This window comes from Oncorhynchus nerka, linkage group LG3 (assembly GCF_034236695.1).
Source record: "Oncorhynchus nerka isolate Pitt River linkage group LG3, Oner_Uvic_2.0, whole genome shotgun sequence".
Classification (NCBI taxonomy): Eukaryota; Metazoa; Chordata; class Actinopteri; order Salmoniformes; family Salmonidae; genus Oncorhynchus; species Oncorhynchus nerka.
Window position 1 is genome coordinate 71,812,900 of NC_088398.1, and position 21,304 is coordinate 71,834,203.

Below are 21,304 nucleotides of genomic sequence, written 5' to 3' on the forward strand. Positions count from 1 at the left end.
ACAAATGAACGCACACCCACAAACAAACACACACACACCTCTTCGAGACACACGCCTGTGTCTGTGCAATGTGGCATCGTGGTGATAATGTGTAAACGATTCCATCTGCAGTAGTGCCTGTCCTCTTTCCAACTGCAGCTGTATGTATTACTCTCTGTCCTCGTTTCTGGGCCTAAAACCAGGTTAGTCTTTCATAAGGAGCTTAGCGCAGTGGGCCACAGTGTGTTACTGATGTAATAGAGTCTCTGTCTGCTCTCTCTCTTTTTCTCTCTCTCTCTTTATCTCCCTCTCTCCTCTCCATCTCTCCTTCTCTCCCTCTCTCCCTCTCATTCTCTCTCTCCCTCTCTCCCTCTCTTCCTCTCTCTCTCATTCTCCCTCTCTCCCTCTCTTCTTCTCTTCCTCTCTCTCTCATTCTCTCTCTCATTCTCCCTCTCTCCCTCTCTTCTTCTCTCCCTCTCTCCTTCTCTTCCTCTCTCTCTCATTCTCCCTCTCTTCTTCTCTCCCTCTCTATATAGGGAGAGGATCTTATGTAATTTGATCCCCCAGAAATGCAAACTTGTAGTGTATTCAAGGTTTACAAAGGTTAGTCATTTCCACTTTAACATTTAATTTTGACTTCATTTGCACTAACCAAAAGTGTATCAACCCCTAAAAAATGTAAAACAATTATAATACACACAATAATTCACATTTCCTGTTGTTGCAGGATTATTTTCCTGCTTTGAGAAACTGGTCAAATTAAGATCCTACACCTGTAAAGCTAGTTGTTCCACATTTGAATCTAACTCTATTTTACACAGTGTATGCAGGCAGCAGCTGCTACAGTGGAGGATAGCAACCTATTCCCTAAAGCAGCCCTAATCTAGCGCACCAGATTCTAATAATTAGCTGCTTGATAAACTGAATCAGGTTAGTAACAACTGTGGTTGAAAAGAAAACCTACAGAAGAATAGCTCTCTGGGAACAGGGTTGAAGACCCCTGCCCTAAAGGATATTAAGGGTGACGCATTTCCAAGGACTATGCAACAGTGTGTTTTTAGACTTGTTTTTTTAAACCTTTATTTAACTAGGCAAGTCAGTTAACAACAAATTCTTATTTACAATGACGGCCTAGGAACAGTGGATTAACTGCCTTGTTCAGGGGCAGAACGACAGATTTTTACCTTGTCAGCTTGGGGATCTATCTTCAGTCTATCAACCTTTCGGTTAGTGGCCCAACGCTCTAACCACTAGGCTACCTGCCTAGTGGGTCAACTCAACTCATGAATACTAAGTCTCAAAGGGGACTCAGGAGCAGGCTGAACTTTGCATGTTGCTCCACAGCCTCATGCTGTCTGGCTTATCAGCCTCTGGCCATCAACCAACAGCTCACACTGTAGACTTCAATACTTCAAAGGCAGAGCCAGGTTATATGGCTGCAATGACCACAGAGACGGTGTGCTACCTGGGTGTGTGTGGGCGTGCGTTCATGCATGTGTGTGCATGTGTGTGTGTGTGTGTGTGTGTGTGTGTGTGTGTGTGCGTTAACTTAATATATCTTGGTGTTCCATTTGTCTATCTGCTATAAGTTGTAAACAGTGATTCATCCAGGAACCCATGGAGGAGTGTGTTCTCAACCCACCTTGACTAGGTCAAGGTAAAAGTCTCAGTGCCAATAAACCTTTCATCCAGGAACCTATGGAAGAGTGTGTTCTCAACCCACCTTCACGACTAGGTCAAGGTAAAAGTCTCAGTGCCAATAAACCTTTCATCCAGGAACCTATGGAGGAGTGTGTTCTCAACCCACCTTCACGACTAGGTCAAGGTAAAAGTCTCAGTGCTAATAAACCTTTCATCCAGGAACCTATGGAGGAGTGTGTTCTCAACCCACCTTCACGACTAGGTCAAGGTAAAAGTCTCAGTGCCAATAAACCTTTCATCCAGGAACCTATGGAGGAGTGTGTTCTCAACCCACCTTCACGACTAGATCAAGGTAAAAGTCTCAGTGCCAATAAACCTTTCATCCAGGAACCTATGGAGGAGTGTGTTCTCAACCCACCTTCACGTCTAGGTCAAGGTAAAAGTCTCAGTGCCAATAAACCTTTCATCCAGGAACCTATGGAGGAGTGTGTTCTCAACCCACCTTCACGACTAGGTCAAGGTAAAAGTCTCAGTGCCAATAAACCTTTCATCCAGGAACCTATGGAGGAGTGTGTTCTCAACCCACCTTGACTAGGTCAAGGTAAAAGTCTCAGTGCCAATAAACCTTTCATCCGGGAACCTATGGAGGAGTGTGTTCTCAACCCACCTTCACGACTAGGTCAAGGTAAAAGTCTCAGTGCCAATAAACCTTTCATCCAGGAACCTATGGAGGAGTGTGTTCTCAACCCACCTTGACGACTAGGTCAAGGTAAAAGTCTCAGTGCCAATAAACCTTTCATCCAGGAACCTATGGAGGAGTGTGTTCTCAACCCACCTTCACGACTAGGTCAAGGTAAAAGTCTCAGTGCCAATAAACCTTTCATCCAGGAACCTATGGAGGAGTGTGTTCTCAACCCACCTTCACGACTAGGTCAAGGTAAAAGTCTCAGTGCCAATAAACCTTTCATCCAGGAACCTATGGAGGAGTGTGTTCTCAACCCACCTTCACGACTAGGTCAAGGTAAAAGTCTCAGTGCCAATAAACCTTTCATCCAGGAACCTATGGAGGAGTGTGTTCTCAACCCACCTTCACGACTAGGTCAAGGTAAAAGTATTCGTGCCAATAAACCTTTGTGCTCAGGTGGAGTGTGAGATAGTGTTCTGTTCAGGTGTGTGTTATCAGACTCATACATGTGCAGCGTAGAAGCGTGTTCACAGAGACTAAAGCATGATCAGAGACGATTGGGTTTGAGCATTCACTCCATGGTAGAAAGGACATTCTGTTAGATATAACAGATCTGCATCTCTCTTTCTCCTCTGGCTGCTGGCTTCTCTCCCTATCTGCTTTCATCTGTTGGTCTGTCTGTCTCTATGCTTTATTGTTTTATCTATTCATCCCTTTCTTTCTCTCTATTTATTCCTCCTGCAGTTGTTGAAAGGAAGGAGTGATGGAGTCTTTCCCAGGAGATGGGGAGGGCAGCCCTGATGACCTTATAGGAGGTGAGGCACTCTGGAAAATGTGCATGATGTTTAGAGACCATGTAAAAGCTGAGTTAGTATACAGTAAGTGTGTATCTATCTCCGTCAATCATCTATTAGTGTGTTAGAGTGGGTTAGTGTGTGTTAGTGGGTTAGAGTGGGTTATGGTGTGTTAGAGAGTGTTAGAGTGTGTTAATGGGTTAGAGGGGGTTAGAGTGTGTTAATGGGTTAGAGTGGGTGTTAGAGTGTGTTAATGGGTTAGAGTGGGTGTTCGAGTGGGTTAGAGTGTGTTAATGGGTTAGTGTGGGTTAGAGTGGTTGTTAGTGGGTGTTAGTGTGGGTTAGTGTGTTAATGGGTTAGTGTGGGTGTTAGAGTTGGTGTTAGAGTGGGTGTTAGTGTGTTAGAGTGGGCGTTAGTGTGTTAATGGGTTAGAGTGGGTGTTAGAGTGTGTTAGTGGGTGTTAGAGGGTTAGTGTGGTTTAATGTGTTCGAGTGTGTTAGAGTGCGTTAGTGTGGGTTAGAGTGTGTTAATGGGTTAGAGTGTGTTAATGGGTTAGAGTGTGTTAGAGTGTTAGAGAGTGTGCCTGTAGGAGTGTGAGAAGCGTGTGTATCCAACTAGGCACATGTTAGTGTGTGTTAGTGTCTGTTGAAGTGTCACATTATACATCTGGGTTAGAGTGGGTTAGTGTGTTAGAGTGGGTGAGTCAGAGTGTTATAGAGTGTGTTTGTATCTGTAGCTGTAGAAGCCTGTATGAAAGGGAAAGGGGTACCTATTCAGTTGTACAACTGAATTCCTTCAGTATGAATAAGAATGCATCTGGGTCTTTCTAGGGTACCAGTGAGGATTTAGAAGAAAAAGAAACGCACACCTATTAAGACGAGGTGCTGGCTAGAGGAGGAGAAAACTTGAAAATAAAAGAGAGCCGCACACTCTAGGAGCTCAGATGCAATAATTGAATTACCAACGTTTCGACAGCCAAGCTGTCTTCATCAGGGTATAATCACAAACACTGCGGGATGACTTGATTATATAGTGTCAAAAGACACAGGTACACAAGTTTACAGACAATTACAATGGCAAAGTCACAATAATCAGAAGAATGGCTTCAGATCAAAGTCTACGTTGAGACCGAAGGGCGCAAGGGTCTTTAAATTAAAGATCCAGGCAGCCTCTCGTTTTAACAATAAATTATCAAGGTCACCCCCTCTCCTAGGGAGGGTGACATGTTCGATGCCAATATGACGCAGAGACGAAATCGAGTGGCCTGCCTCCAAGAAGTGGGCCGCAACTGGATAAGTAAAGTTTTTACACCTAATGGTGCTACGATGCTCTGAGATACGTACTTTTAATTCGCGCTTTGTTTTACCTACATAATTTTTACCACAAGGACAAGTTATAAGGTAAATAACTGCCTTTAGGGGAGCACGTAATAACACCTTTTATTGGGATCGATTTCCCTGTTTGGGGGTGTTTGAAGGATCTACATTTATAAGTGCCATTGCATTGAGCACAGCCATTACACTTGTAGTTTCCATCCAGTAGGGGCGCAAATAGACGTTGTTCAGGAATATCTTGGGGTGGTAAATCAGAGTTTACCAATTGGTCTCTGAGATTTCTTCCCCGCGAGAATATGACCAAGGGAAGGTCCGAAAACACATTACCGAGACTATCATCGGATTTTAGAATGTGCCAATGTTTGTGAACAATTCCCTTAATTTGTTCAGAGCACTTTGAATAGCGGGTAGTTAGAACGCAAGAATGCGTCTTTTTGCGAGACTGACCTTGAAAAAGGTAATGTTTTGTTTTGAATTTTCTCAATGGCAATATTAATCTGATCATTCTTGTAGCCCCTCTCCTTGAATTTTCTTTGCGTCTCAGCCATATTTCTGTCGAAATCTGAGGATTACCTACACTGGAAAATTTGTTGCCAGCTGTTAATAAGTAGTTTATAATAATCTGCCAAACTTTTTCATGTCATTACATTAAAACATAAATCGATACTGTCATTAACGTGGTTATTCAATAATTATGCATAATACTTGTTGAATGCGCATATTTGTAGTCAAGCTAATTAGTTACCGCATGATATTTTCACACATCAGCTGATCCAGGAAGGAATATTCCGAATGACAAACAGCTGTTGTGATCGCGCAGGTGATCTAACAACAGCCCAAGTGCTGGATAAAAAGTGTTCACGAGGAATGGACAGAATATTTTGGTGTCTCATTAGTTATGCCGGTTTTGCCTGGACCCAGGTTGGCTCTAATGTCCATAGCGAATTGATGTTGATCATATGTTGTTGTCTGTGTGATTCACAGCAGCGTCTCGTTTGATTTAACAGAGAAAGCATCAAGGTAATGAGTTCATGTTTTCATATGTTAATGAGCCTGGGATTGGACACCGAGGCTATTGCGCAACACCCAACTATATTTCTATGAATTATTCTGGATATAATGACAACAAATTACATAGTCTAGTGGGCGTATTCACAGTATAATCTGGTAATTAAATAGCATGACAAATACATGTTGCATCCAAGGGGCTAGAAGTAGCCTATGTGAACTAGAATTTGGAGCTCAGAAATTCAAGTCCTGTAATAGGCCTCCCTTTTCCTCAATTTGGTGCTTGAAAAGTTATTGTAATTATTGTAGCCAATTGATCAATTCTCCTGCTCCCTTACAAATATCTGTCATTTCCTTTTTGCAAAGTTTTTGTCAGAGATATGGCCACTTTAATTTGTTTCCTGTCGCTTCAATTGAAGGGTGTTACGCTACTCTTTTGCGGTAAAACAATTTTGCGGTTATTATAAGGACGACACCTAAACGTTGGTTTCAACTTGGCATTCCATACAAATCCATCCAATTAAAAGGGGAACTGGTCACTTTCTCATGATAAAAACAGCGATTGTGAGATTAATGCTACCGAGATTCATTGCTTTATAATGTCTACCTGCGTAGGCCACATAGGATACAGAAAAATCGCCATGTATCCAAATGATTTAGTCAGGCAATATCCACATTATTCTCACATATTTTAGAATGTAATAATCATTTGAATATCGATGCATTGGCAAGGCCCAAAAAATGCATTATTCTTAAAGTGATAATGGCAGGTTTCCATCCAATTTGCGAAAGACTTTCATGCTAATATTCTAAAATCTGCATAAAGCATTCAATATTCATAAAATCGGCACATTTTAATATTTAAATGTATCACCTTGTACTTTCCCTACCCTTTCCCTACCCCCCTACCCTTTCCCTACCCCCCATCATAATTTATTTCATCTGTAGCCTAGTAAACTGTTTGCTTTCCCCGACGAGTCGTAGCGTGAGGACCACACAACATGTCATCGCGGGACTCCAAGTCTACTTCGATATGATGGTTGTGATATCAACATTTGCGCATAAAAGCGTTTCCACCAACATTTATCGCATAATTAATTTTAACGGCACAAAAAGATCCCACCTTGTATAGTGTATTTTGTTTTGTCCACATTTGGAAAGTTTAAAGAAAGATGTGCTTTTTCCACAACATTTTTAGTAATTTAGGCTACTTTACTCGCATAAAAAGGCTGGATGGAAACCTGGTTAGTGTCACACATCGGCCCTATTATTTATAGAAACACCCATCTGTATGCAGGCTGTCATGACCTTTGTCCCCCAGGAAAGAGGAAGTCTAAACTGAAGACCCTGAAGATACGTCTGTTTGGGAGGACCAAGCGAGAGACCAAATTCAGCCAGTCTGCTAGTGATGTCACTGAGGCGGAGGGGCTGGGCTCAGCGGAGAATCTGTAAGTCTGTGTGTACGTGGGGAAGTTGGTGTGTGTGTACGTGGGGGAGTTGGTGTGTGTGTACGTGGGGGAGTTGGTGTGTGTGTGTACGTGGGGGAGTTGGTGTGTGTGTGTACGTGGGGGAGTTGGTGTGTGTGTGTACGTGGGGGAGTTGGTGTGTGTGTGTACGTGGGGGAGTTGGTCTGTGTGTGTACGTGGGGAGTTGGTCTGTGTGTACGTGGGGAGTTGGTCTGTGTGTACGTGGGGAGTTGGTCTGTGTGTACGTGGGGGAGTTGGTCTGTGTGTGCGTGGGGAGTTGGTCTGTGTGTGCGTGGGGGGAGTTGGTCTGTGTGTGCGTGGGGGAGTTGGTGTGTGTGTGCGTGGGGAGTTGGTCTGTGTGTACGTGGGGAGTTGGTCTGTGTGTACGTGGGGGAGTTGGTCTGTGTGTGCGTGGGGGAGTTGGTCTGTGTGTGCGTGGGGGAGTTGGTGTGTGTGTGGGGGAGTTGGTGTGTGTGTGCGTGGGGAGTTGGTGTGTGTGTGCGTGGGGAGTTGGTGTGTGTGTGCGTGGGGGTTGGTGTGTGTGTGTGCGTGGGGAGTTGGTGTGTGTGTACGTGGGGGAGTTGGTGTGTGTGTGTACGTGGGGGAGTTGGTGTGTGTGTGTACGTGGGGAGTTGGTGTGTGTGTGTACGTGGGGAGTTGGTGTGTGTGTGTGTACGTGGGGGAGTTGGTGTGTCTGTGTACGTGGGGGAGTTGGTGTGTGTGTGTACGTGGGGGAGTTGGTGTGTGTGTGTACGTGGGGAGTTGGTGTGTGTGTGCGTGGGGAGTTGGTGTGCGTGGGGGGAGTTGGTGTACGTGGGGAGTTGGTGTGTGTGTACGTGGGGAGTTGGTGTGCGTGGGGAGTTGGTGTGCGTGGGGAGTTGGTGTACGTGGGGAGTTGGTGTGTGTGTGCGTGGGGAGTTGGTGTGTGTGTGCGTGGGGAGTGGTGTGTGTGTACGTGGGGGAGTTGGTGTGTGTGTGCGTGGGGAGTTGGTGTGTGTGTGCGTGGGGGAGTTGGTGTGTGTGTACGTGGGGAGTTGGTGTGTGTGTGCGTGGGGAGTTGTGTGTGTGTACGTGAGGGAGTTGGTGTGTGTGTGCGTGGGGGAGTTGTGTGTGTGCGTGGGGAGTTGTGTGTGTGTGCGTGGGGGAGTTGGTGTGCGTGTGTGTGGGGAGTTGGTGTGTGTACGTGGGGGAGTTGGTGTGTGTGTACGTGGGGAGTTGGTGTGTGTGTACGTGGGGGAGTTGGTGTGTGTACGTGGGGGAGTTGGTGTGTGTGTGTGTGTGGGGGAGTTGGTGTGTGTACGTGGGGTGTGTGTGTGTGTGTGTGGGGGAGTTGGTGTGTGTGTACGTGGGGGAGTTGGTGTGTGTGTACGTGGGGGAGTTGGTGTGTGTGTGCGTGGGGGAGTTGGTGTGTGTGTGCGTGGGGGAGTTGGTGTGTGTGTGCGTGGGGGAGTTGGTGTGTGTGTGTACGTGGGGAGTTGGTCTGTGTGTGTACGTGGGGAGTTGGTCTGTGTGTACGTGGGGGGAGTTGGTCTGTGTGTACGTGGGGGAGTTGGTCTGTGTGTGCGTGGGGAGTTGGTCTGTGTGTGCGTGGGGAGTTGGTCTGTGTGTGCGTGGGGAGTTGGTCTGTGTGTGCGTGGGGGAGTTGGTGTGTGTGTACGTGGGGAGTTGGTGTGTGTGTGCGTGGGGAGTTGGTGTGTGTGTGCGTGGGGAGTTGGTGTGTGTGTGCGTGGGGGGAGTTGGTGTGTGTGTGCGTGGGGAGTTGGTGTGTGTGTGCGTGGGGGAGTTGGTGTGTGTGTACGTGGGGGAGTTGGTGTGTGTGTGTGTGTACGGGGGAGTTGGTGTGTGTGTGTGTGTACGTGGGGAGTTGGTGTGTGTGTGTACGTGGGGAGTTGGTGTGTGTGTGTACGTGGGGGAGTTGGTGTGTGTGTGTGGGGGAGTTGGTGTGTGTGTACGTGGGGGAGTTGGTGTGTGTGTGTACGTGGGGAGTTGGTGTGTGTGTACGTGGGGGGAGTTGGTGTGCGTGGGGGAGTTGGTGTGTGTTGGTGTGTGTGTACGTGGGGAGTTGGTGTGCGTGGGGAGTTGGTGTACGTGGGGGAGTTGGTGTGTGTGTGGGGGGAGTTGGTGTGTGTGTGCGTGGGGAGTTGGTGTGTGTGTGCGTGGGGGAGTTGGTGTGTGTGTGCGTGGGGAGTTGGTGTGTGTGTACGTGGGGAGTTGGTGTGTGTGTACGTGGGGGGAGTTGGTGTGTGTGTACGTGGGGAGTTGGTGTGTGTGTGCGTGCGTGGGGAGTTGGTGTGTGTGTGCGTGGGGGAGTTGGTGTGTGTGCGTTGGGGAGTTGGTGTGCGTGGGGAGTTGGTGTGTGTGTGCGTGGGGGAGTTGGTGTGTGTACGTGGGGGAGTTGGTGTGTGTGTGTGGGGGAGTTGGTGTGTGTGTACGTGGGGAGTTGGTGTGTGTGTGCGTGGGGAGTTGGTGTGTGTGCGTGGGGAGTTGGTGTGTGTGTGCGTGGGGAGTTGGTGTGTGTGCGTGGGGGAGTTGGTGTGTGTGTGCGTGGGGGAGTTGGTGTGTGTGCGTTGGGGAGTTGGTGTGCGTGGGGAGTTGGTGTGCGTGGGGAGTTGGTGTGTGTGTGTGCGTGGGGAGTTGGTGTGTGTGTGTGCGTGGGGAGTTGGTGTGTGTGTGTACGTGGGGGTTGGTGTGTGTGGTGTGTGTGTGTACGTGGGGAGTTGGTGTGTGTGTGTACGTGGGGAGTTGGTGTGTGTGTGTACGTGGGGAGTTGGTGTGTGGGGGGGAGTTGGTGTGCGTGGGGAGTTGGTGTACGTGGGGAGTTGGTGTGTGTGTACGTGGGGAGTTGGTGTGCGTGGGGGAGTTGGTGTGTGGGGGAGTTGGTGTGTGTGCGTGGGGGAGTTGGTGTGTGTGTGCGGGGGAGTTGGTGTGTGTGTGCGTGGGGAGTTGGTGTGTGTGTGCGTGGGGAGTTGGTGTGTGTGTGCGTGGGGAGTTGGTGTGTGTGTACGTGGGGAGTTGGTGTGTGTGTACGTGGGGGGAGTTGGTGTGTGTGTGCGTGGGGAGTTGGTGTGTGTGTGTGGGGAGTTGGTGTGTGTGCGTGGGGGAGTTGGTGTGTGTGTGTGCGTGGGGAGTTGGTGTACGTGGGGAGTTGGTGTGTGTGTACGTGGGGGAGTTGGTGTGCGTGGGGAGTTGTGTAGTTGGTGTGTGTGTGCGTGGGGGAGTTGGTGTGTGTGTGCGTGGGGAGTTGGTGTGTGTGTGCGTGGGGGAGTTGGTGTGTGTGTGCGTGGGGGAGTTGGTGTGTGTGCGTGGGGAGTTGGTGTGTGTGCGTGGGGGGAGTTGGTGTGTGTACGTGGGGAGTTGGTGTGTGTGTGGGGTTTAGTGTGTGCGTGTGGGGGGAGTTGGTGTGTGTGTGCGTGGGGAGTTGGTGTGTGTGTGCGTGGGGGAGTTGGTGTGTGTGCGTGGGGAGTTGGTGTGTGTGCGTTGGGGAGTTGGTGTGCGTGGGGAGTTGGTGTGTGTGTGCGTGGGGAGTTGGTGTGTGTGTGTGTGTGTGGGGGAGTTGGTGTGTGTACGTGGGGAGTTGGTGTGTGTGTGTGTGTGGGGAGTTGGTGTGTGTGTACGTGGGGGAGTTGGTGTGTGTGTACGTGGGGAGTTGGTGTGTGTGTGCGTGGGGGAGTTGGTGTGTGTGTGCGTGGGGAGTTGGTGTGTGTGTGCGTGGGGAGTTGGTGTGTGTGTGCGTGGGGAGTTGGTGTGTGTGCGTTGGGGAGTTGGTGTGCGTGGGGAGTTGGTGTGTGTGTGTGCGTGGGGAGTTGGTGTGTGTGTGTGCGTGGGGGAGTTGGTGTGCGTGGGGGAGTTGGTGTGTGTGTGCGTGGGGGAGTTGGTGTGTGTGTGTGCGTGGGGGAGTTGGTGTGTGTGTGTGCGTGGGGGAGTTGGTGTGTGTGTGTACGTGCGGTGGTGTAAAACGTACTCAATTGTCATACTTAAGTAAAAGTAAAGATACCTTAATAGAAAATGACGTAAATAAAAGCAAAAGTCACCCAGTAAAAGAAATAAAAAATAAAAAAAAGGTATCTGTTTTTAAAATGTACTTAAGTACAGTGGTGGAAAAAATACTTAATTGTCATACTTGAGTAAAAGGAAATGGTACACATCAAATTCCTTAATTAGACTGTACAATTTTCTTGTTGTTTGTATTTTTTTTTAAATTTACGGACACTCGGACATCATTTACAAATGCAGTATTTGTGTTTCGTGAGTCTGCCAGTTCAGAGGCAGTAGGGCTGACAACGTATTATATTGATAGGTGTGTGAATTGGTCATATTGCTGTCCTGGCCAAGCATTCTAAATGTAACATGTAATTTTTGGTGCAATACATTATTTACATAAGTATCCAGATCATTATCTATGAGACTTGAAATTGAGCTCAGATGCATCCTGTTTCCATTGATCATCCTTGAGATGTTTCTACAACTTGATTGGAGTCCACCTGTGTTAAAGTCAACTGATTGGAAATTATTTGGAAAGGCACACACCTGTCTATATTAGGTCCTACAGTGGACAGTGCATGTCAGAGCAAAAACCAAGCCATAAGGTCGAAGGAATTGTCCGTAGAGCCCCGAGACAGGATTGTGTCGAGGCACAGATCTGGAGAAGGGTACCAAAACATTTCTGCAGCATTGAAGGTCCCCAAGAACACAGTGGCCTCCATCATTCTTAAATGGAAGAAGTTTGGAACCACCAAGACTCTTCCTAGAGCTGGTCACCCGGCCAAACTGAGCAATCGGGATAGAGGGGCCTTGGTCAGGGAGGTGACCAAGAACCAGATGATCACTCTGAAAGAGCTCTAGAGTTCCAATGTGGAGATGGGAGAACCTTCCAGAAGGACAACTAAGTAAAAGGCACATGACAGCCCGTTTGGAGTTTGCCAAAAGGCACCTAAAGAATCTCAGACCATGAGAATCAAGATTCTCTGGTCTGATGAAACCAATATTCAACTCTTTGGCCTGAATGCCAAGTGTCATGTCTGTCGGAAACCTGGCACCATCCCTATGGTGAAGCGTGGTGGCAGCATCATGCTGTGGGGGTGTTTTTCAGCAGCAGGGACTGGGAGACTAGTCAGGATCCATGCAAAGATGAACGGCGCAAAGAACAGAGAGGTCCTTGATGAAAATCCGGTCCAGAGCACTCAGGACCTCAGACTGGGGCGAAAGCTCATCTTCCAACAGGACAATGACCCTAAGCACACAGCCAAGACAATGCAGGAGTGGCTTCGGGACAAGTCTCTGAGTGTCCTTGAGTGGCCCAGCCAAAGCCTGGAATTGAACCAGATCGAACATCTCTGGAGAGACGTGAAAATAGCTGTGCAGCAACACTCCCCATCCAACCTGACAGAGCTTGAGAGGATCTGCAGAGAAGAACAGGAGAAACTCCCCAAATACAGGTGTGCCAAGCTTACAGCATCATACCCAACAAGACTCAAGGTTGTAATTGCTGACGAAGGTGCTTCACAAATTACAGAGTGAAGGGTCTGAATACTTATGTAAATGTGATATTTAAGTTTTGATTTTTAATAATTTAGCAATTTAACAATTAACCATTTCTAAAAACCTGTTTTTGCTTTGTCTTAGAATAAGGCTGTAACGTAATGAAACATGGAAAAAGTTTTCTTTAGGAATTTAGTGAAATAAAAGTAAAAGTTGTCAAAAATATAAATATTAAAAGTAAAGTACAGATAACCCCAAAAACTACTTTCAAGTATTTTTACTTAACCACTTTACACCACCGTGTGTGAATGGATGCGTTTACAAATGTAGTATTGATTCAATGACATCCATATTCCCTCCTCTCTCCATCCCTCGTCTACCAGGTGTTTAGGCGTTTTGGGATCACGAGCGATGTCACATGACAGTATCTTCCTGCCTGACCAGGATCTGTCTAGTCCAGAGCAGCCCAGAGTTCTATCCCAGGAGAACGTCCAAGGCAGGATCAAAGAACTCCAGGTGAGTCTGCATTCCATGGAGAACCCTGGATCTAGAAACCTGCATATGCATCTAAAGGCCCAAACCCAATTCAAAAGGAGTCCCACACCTCAAAGTAAACCCCATTGACCAGGACGTCAAACTAATTTTGCCCCAGGGGTATTCAACGAGGTCCGGAAGGCCACACTGAAAATGTGTTATATTTTCTTGCCGTCAAGATGAGCAAAATATAGTTCTCTATCCATCGTTTTTGGAATTTTCGATACTCCCTGGCTTTCTAGCTTTAATTTGGGTGATTATCGAGCTGGACACAGTCAATAAACTGTAGAAATGTATGTCCATTATAATTTCTACACAGTTTTGATTTGGTTTTAGCCATATATATCTACAGTACCAGTCAAAAGTTGACACACCTACTCAGTCCAAGATTTATTTTTACCATTTACTACATTGTCGTGAAATAGTGAAGACATCAAAACTATGAAATCACACATGTGGAATCATGTAGTAACCAAAAAAGTGTTAAACAAATCCAAATATATAAAGTATATTTGAGATTCTTCTAAGTAGCCACACTTTGCCTTGAAGACAGCTTTGCACTCTTGGCATTCTCTCAACCAGCTTCATGAGATTGTCACCTGGAATGCATTTTAATTAACAGGTGTGCCTTGTTAAAAGTTCATTTGTGGAATGTCTTTCCTTAATGTGTTTGAGCCAATCAGTTGTGTTGTGACAAGGTAGGGGTGGTATACAGAAGATGACCCTATTTGGTAAAAGACCAGGTCCATATTATGGCAAGAACAGCTCAAATAAGCAAAGAGAAATAACAGTCCATCATTACTTTAAGACATGAAGGTCAGTCAATCCGGAACATTTCAAGAACTTTGAAAGTTTCTTCAAGTGCAGTCGCAAAAACCATCAAGCGCTGTTATGAAACTGGCTCTCATGAGGACCACCACAGCAAAGGAAGACCCAGAGGATAAGTTCATTAGAGTTAACTGCACCTCAGATTGCAGCCCAAATAAATGCTTCACAGAGTTCAAGTAACAGACACATCTCAACATCAACTGTTCAGAGGAGACTGCGTGAATCAGACCTTCATAGTTTAATAGCTGCAAAGAAACCACTACTAAAGGACACCAATAAGAAGATAATTACTTGGGCCAAGAAACACAAACATTAGACCAGTGGAAATCTGCCCTTTGGTCTGATGAGTTCAAATTTGCGATTTTTGGTCCCAACCGCTGTGTCTTAGTGAGAAGCAGAGTAGGTGAACGGATGATCCCAACATAAAACATGGAGGAGGAGGTGTGATGGTGTGCTTTGCTGGTTACCCTGTCAATTATTTATTTAGAATTCAAGGCACACTTAACCAGCATGGCTCCCTCAGGATTCTGCAGCGATACACCATACCATCGGGTTTGAGCTTAGTGGGACTATCATTTGTTTTTCAATAGGACAATGACCCAACACACCTCCAGGCTGTGTAAGGGCTATTTGACCAAGAAGGAGAGTGATGAAGTGCTGCATGAGATGACCTGGCCTCCACAATCACCCGACTTCAACCCAATTGAGATGGTTTGGGATGAGTTGGACCACAGAGTGAAGGAAAAGCAGCCAACAAGTGCTCAGACAGTTGGAAAAGAATTCCAGGTGCAGCTGGTTGAGAGAATGCCAAGAGTGTGCAAAGCTGTCATCAAGGCAAAGGGTGGCTATTTGAAGAATCTCAAATATAAAATATAATTTGATTTGTTTAACACTTTTTTGGTTACTACATGATTCCATATGTGTTATTTCCTAGTTTTGATGTCTTCACTATTATTCTACAATGTGGAAAACCCTTGAATGAGTAGGTGTTCTTAAACTTTTGACCGGTAGTGTGTGTGTGTGTGTGTGTGTGTATATATATATATATATATATATATATTTATTATTATTATTTTTTGAATGGATTGGACCCCCATGGCATAGACCCTCATTCTTCTGTGTAAAATCAGGAATTGATGTCAATGGGTTACCGAGCAGATCTCAAGCAAGGTTTCTGCATTTTTTCTGATTGGCCAGATGAAGCTGCTGCAGCAGAACATGCATCTAGGCCCGCCCCCACTGGTTCTGCCAATGAAACATCCCGAGGACCTGGGGGGCAGCTCAGAGGACGATGGTCTGCCCCACAGCCCCCCCGAAATCTCCATAGGCAACAACATGGCCCCCAGGGGGTTATCTTACAAGGTGAGCCCATCACCCACCTGTATCAGGCACTCTCTCCATCTGATCTCCAACCTCCACCCTCAACAAATTCCATACCCTTAACAAACCCTCCATACCTCAATTTTCTCTCATTGAGTCAGTAATTATGTTCATATTCCAGCAGTGCAGATACAGTAGTTGAACATTTCATTCCTCATGAGCCATTGTGCAGCACCCAAACCCTTCCCTTTTCCTCCACAGTTCCCTGCCCCTCCCAGGCACCATATCTCTCTGAGTTTAGCAGGAACAGGAAGTGAGAAGGAAGTGCAGGTTATTCCTTTTCCTGTTTGAGTGTCACTCACTATATCACTTGATATCAACTATGAGTTGTCATAGATCCAAATGTTTATCCTGTGTTTTATTTGTTCATAGGCCTGCTCCCAACCCTCGTCCCGTCCCCTCTCCCCCGTGCCCAAACCTCCTCTTACCAACTCCGTGCCCCACACCCCATCTGCCCCCCAAACTGCTTTCTCCCCTGCCCCCCCTGCCTTGGACTTCATCACCCCAGCCCAGTTCACCCCTGCCTGGATAACTCTGCCGCCCGCCACCGCATGTCCATCAAACCCAGGAACCAGAGAGCCAGCGCCAAGAACAAAAGGCTGAACATGGTAAGTCCTGCCTGGGCATACCAACACCACATGGGGCTCTGCCTCTGGATCTCACACATACAGAGGAAGGCTCAGGGAATATCAAAATACTAACTGGATACACTTGTTCTATGATCGGTCTCTCGCTTTTTCGCTCCCTTGCTCTCTCTCTCAATTTCAATTTAAGGGCTTTATTGGCATGGGAAACATATGTCTACATTGCCAAAGCAAGTGAAATAGATTTTTAAAAAGTTCCAAAAGAACAAAGACATTTCAAATGTCATATTATGTGCAAATAGTTAAAGTACAAAAGGGAAAATGGGTGATCCTAAGATTTGTATTTGATCATGTATATGTTTCTGCTTTTTGGTCTTTGTTATAGGGCCAAAAAGATTGGGGAAGTTGTTTATCCATACATCACTATTTTGGATAGATAACTCTTCCTGTTGTTTGTTTAGTGTTATCCAATTTTCCCAGAAGTGGTTAGTCTATGGATTCTTCAATTACATTGAGCTGATTTCTGACATGCTGTTCATTCTTTTTCCATCGTGTATTTCTGTATTGTTTTAGTGATGCTCTCTCTCGCTCTCTCTCATTTTAAGGGGCTTAGTTGGCATGGGAGACATATGTTTACATTGCCAAAGCAAGTAAAATAGATAATAAATTCAAATGAAATAAACAGTAAACATTACACTCACAAAAGAATAAAGACATTTCAAATGTCATTATGTCTATATACGGTGTACGGTGTTGTAATGATGTGCAAATAGTTGAAGTACACAAGGGAAAATAAATACACATACATATGGGTTGTATTTACAATAATGTTTGTTTTTCATTGGTTGCCCTTTTCTTGTGGCAACAGGTCACAAATCTTACTGCTGTGATGGCACACTGTGGTATTTCACCCAATAGACATGGGAGTTTATCAAAATTGGATTTGTTTTCGAATTCTTTGTGGGTCTGTGTAATCTGTGGGAAATATGTGTCTCTAATATGGTCATACATTTGGCAGGAGGTTAGGAATTGTAGCTCAGTTTCCACTACATTTTGTGAGCAGTGTGCACCAGGTCTGCCTTTGGTGGCCTTTCTCAATAGCAAGGCTATTGAGTCTGCACAGTCAAATATTTTCTTAATTTTGGGTCAGTCACAGTGGTCTCTCAGATCGTTCACAGCTTTGTGGAAGTTACCTGTCACGCTGATGTTTCGGCTGAGGTACTGTGTGTATAGTTTTTTGTGTGTTCTAGGGCAACTGTGTCTAGATGGAATTTGTGTTCATGGTCTTGGCAACTGGACCTTTTTTGGAACACCATTAATCTTGTCTTACTGAGATTTACTGACAGGGCCCAGGCCTGACAGAATATGTCTCGTTCTCTCTCTCTCCAGACTGAGTCGAGACCACGCTCAGAGAGTCTCAACAACTTTGACCAACAGTTGGCCGAAGAAGAGGAAGGGCCTGCCATTACCGGGGGGAGAACACGTTTACGCTGTCACTCTACCCTGATCCTAAAGTCGCAACAAGGGGGGTCGACCACCCCCACTGCACTCCCAGAGCTGACACCCCTAAAGTCGAGTTCCACAGAGGCTGAGGGGTCCCCCAAAAAACCCAATCTCCCCTGCAAGCTCTCCCCAGAAGAGCAGCCCTATCCTGGCGTTCCAGTTGTCTCCCCTGCCCCTGTGACCCGCCAGCTACCTGGAGTTAAACAGCCACAGCCCTCATCTGTGACCACAGTTCAGGACCTGAGATACACTCCACAACAACAGACCCTGAAACAGTCCCTGGGAGACCCCAAGCCCCCAGACCAATCCCAAACCAAGAGGGACGTCCTGAGCAAGAGTGGGGTACCGAATTCTAGCCCCAGCACCGAGGGTAGCCCCAAAGATGAACCACTCCTTTCTGCCAGGCCCACAGCTAGCCTGACCGCAGTGGTGACTCTCAGAACGTCCTCTCTGAGGAGCAAGACAGATGCTAGGGCTGGTGGTCAGAGTACCACACAGCCACCTGCAGGCCAGGAGGACACAGGTCAGGCAGAGCCAATGTCCACTGGAGGAGCTCCGAAGCCAGGCTCCGGGCCCTTCCTGTTCTCCATCAACTCAGCCAAGGGGAGAGAAACACCCAGGATGGGAAGTGGTGGTTTCTTGGTAGTAGTGGAGCAGGCTGGGGATGGGGCGAAGAGGGAGGAGGGGATAGAGGTAAAGTTGAACCCCTCAAACGCCAGCCAGAGGGGGCAGGAGCAGCAGAGGGGCAGGCGGGAGAGGGACAAGCCCAAAGAAGAGGAGTTGACTGCCATCGATATGGGGGGGAAAGTCTCGGAAGGGGTGGAGGTGGAGGAGAGCGGTGAGGGAGTGGAGGATGCAGTGGAAGCAAAGGAGGAGACAGAGGTAGATGGGAAAATTGCATTTGGCGTGAACCTTCGCTCCATCTCTCTCTCTCCGAGGGTACAGGCGGAGGCAACCACCAGCCAATCAGATCTCAAGATAAAGCGTCACAGTGCGGAGGCGGGCGCTCTCCTTCTTGCCCCTTATACTCCCTCCTCAAATCCCACCGGGCTTGAGGGGCTTCGGGACACCCCTCCAACCAGGGCTAACTCCATGCCCAAAAAGCTCTATACAAACAACTGGGTTTCCCCCACAACACTGTCTTCATTCAGGGGAAGAGCTGGCTCCCTCAGAGAAGCAGGTGAGACTCACTCTCTGAAATGGATGAATATTCAGCCATGTGGGTAAATAACAAACATAATATACTGTAAGTCATGTGCTTACTGGATAGGGATGTCAGTGCTGGACTTTGTCCCCAGCTACACTTCTACAGAATATGCAATCTCTATGTTATCAGGGCAGTTAACCAATGAAGGAGATATGCTGCACTAGAATAAGAATGGCAGGCTACACCGGAATGATAGACTGTTACTGTGCTCGTTAAAACACCACCAGTGCTGTTTCATCATGTGAATGTGTCTAACCCCCTGTTTCTTCCCTCAGATACAGCAACCCCCGCCCAGCCTACCCCCTCACCTCTCATTAAAGAGGCCCAAACCACCCCAGCTACACCTAAAGAGGACCAAACCCTCCCTGTCCTACCCATAGAAGCCCAGGCTACCACCTCAGCCCCTCAGAACCCCCTGACTGCCCCCCATGCGGCACCCCAGGCTGCCGTATCGTGGATGAGCATGGCATGGGGGAAGACCAGGGGCCTCCAGCAGCTCTTCACCAGCAGTTTGCCCAGAGAGTTCACCGGCATGCAGTCCCCAACTCAACCGCAGGCTCAGACCACAACGCAACCACACACACCGTCACTGGCTAGGATTGTGATGCAAACTCCGAGACAGAATGCAACACAACCACAAACGACAACGCCACCACAGGCTCAGACCACAACGCCACCACAGGCTCAGACCACAACGCCACCACAGGCTCAGACCACAACACAACCTCAATCACAGACCACAATGCAACCCCTGACTGCTAAACTACTGGAGTCACAAAATGCAGTGAAACCACCACAGACAGCAGCACAAGCCCCCACACAGACCACAAAACTACCAGTGACACAGACCACAACGCCACCACAGGCTCAGACCACAAAGCTACCAGTGACACAGACCACAAAACACCTGCAGACCACCAAAACACCACAGACACAGAACGGAACACAACCACAAACAATGACACAACAATCAACACAGAACTCAAAACCATCAACACAGACGTCCAACCAAATCAACACTCGAGCAGCACAACCAACCGCTATTCAACCTCTAGCCCAGTCTACACAATGCTCCGTGTCTCAGGTGACCCCACAGTCCAGCCGACGAGCAAACCAGCCCACCCTGTGCTCCACTCCACAGACCCAAGCTCAGATAACACTACGGATCGCCCCAATGGGTGCAACTTCCGCTCAGTCCCCTTGGAGCACACTAAATCTCAACCCTATACCCCAGCCCAAACCAGCCTTAGCTCCAACAGCAACCCCAGTCCAACTCCTAGTGAGAGGTGAGAAGATCCCTGGCGACCAGAGGAATAGTGAGGGGGCGGCTGTGTCAACAGAGAAGAGGGTGGACCGAGACAGGCCATCGACTGTGGGAGGGACGGCAGCCTTTTTGGAGAAACGGGCAGAGTGGACCCCTCCTGCTGGAAGCAAGGTAACATCCCTGCTCTCTCTCACACATCATCTGAGAACAGAGGTGTTAATTAAATAGCGTTTCAGTTCACTCTCACTCCTCCCCAATACAGGTAGAGCTCAGGAGAACCAGGACCCCATCTGAGTCTCAGCCCACGGCTGAATTGGCTGCTCCTCCCAAAGCCACACCCAGTCACAGAGACGCTAAAGATGCTAAACTCGACAGGAGGCCAGGTAGAGCGACGTTAAATACATTGGATGGGTTAAAATAATGACTGAATTATATGTTATAGTAACCATTAAGATAGTGTCCTATTAATTGCTATGGTCATCATAACAGCCTCTCTATGTGTTCCCCTCTTAGAATCGAGCCCAACCATAGTGTCAGGCAGACTTGCAGACCGAGAGGACAAATGGTTGAGGAAAAACATGCCAACTTCATTGTCTCCTTCATCATCACCTTCGTCATCATCCCCCTTGCAGACAATTTCTGACAGCGGGGGTCAGCCATCTTGGATGGAACTGGCCAAGAGGAAGTCAATGGCCTGGAATGACAAGACCATGGACTGATAGAATAAGAAAGAAAGGAGGGAGAGTGTCAGGGGATATGTAATGTATATATAGAGAGATAAAAAGAGAGAAGGGGGAGTTCCTTATTTGAATGCACTTATTGCTAATTGCTCTGGACAAGAGCTCCATTGTAAGTTGTGAGAGTGACAGAGGGAGAGGAATATCAACAATGGTAGTGATGGGAATGTATAGAGACTGAAGGACAAAGTGAGATGTTGAGTTCATTGAAGTGGAATTTAATTGACCTTGGAAGCAACAGCTATTGGCAAAACATGCTTCCCTTTAATGTACAGACGTGCTGTGTTTGTATTTCATGTTTCTTGTACGGGATAACTATGAAGCTGATTGGTTTCCTGTCAATAAATACTTATGTTTTGAGTTTTGATCCCAAAAATTTTTCCCCACAAAGTCTGGCCTTATGTTGGAAATAATATTGTTTGAATTATCTACTTATGCTTCATCAGAAATAAATTATTTATATGATACAGTAGTTGTCTGTAATAAATGTTGATGAATCAGTGTGTTTTCTGTCAATAAGACAGTTGTCTGTCATTGTATTTTTGCTGACTATACAAACAGAGCATTAAAAGTACCCTGTCCGTGATCCCACTCCCCAAGGGTGTCTCAGGGGGAGTCGGGATATGAAAAAAACATTTCCAATAGGACAAATATAATCACCCACCAAATGATTGTTTAAGCATTTAATTTCAAAACTATTTTGGTTATCCAAAGACAATGTACAACTTCAGAAAGCTGCACAGAAATATAAAATGTGTCAAACCATATTTAAAGCAGCATGTAGGACTAGTTCTGGCCTGGGAGAATTTCAGAATGTCAGAAAATGTAAACGAGGAAAGGAGGGCAACATTCACCCGGTCATTACGTGCTGTACCAGGGGGT

At 47.0% G+C, this 21,304-nt stretch overlaps 1 protein-coding gene across 1 annotated transcript; it reads left to right on the forward strand.

Moving 5' to 3' along the window:
- The first annotated feature begins 2,817 nt into the window (after positions 1–2,817).
- On the forward strand, positions 2,818–20,925 carry LOC115113106 (CRACD-like protein). The gene is given in 12 exon segments (XM_029640374.2): positions 2,818–2,886; positions 3,050–3,120; positions 6,763–6,889; positions 12,769–12,901; positions 14,945–15,109; positions 15,329–15,397; positions 15,500–15,644; positions 15,647–15,735; positions 17,101–18,394; positions 18,697–19,856; positions 19,948–20,068; positions 20,199–20,925. Coding segments are annotated over 11 exon segments (3,561 nt in total). The 5' UTR covers positions 2,818–2,886; positions 3,050–3,068; the 3' UTR covers positions 20,405–20,925.
- The last annotated feature ends 379 nt before the right edge of the window (positions 20,926–21,304 follow it).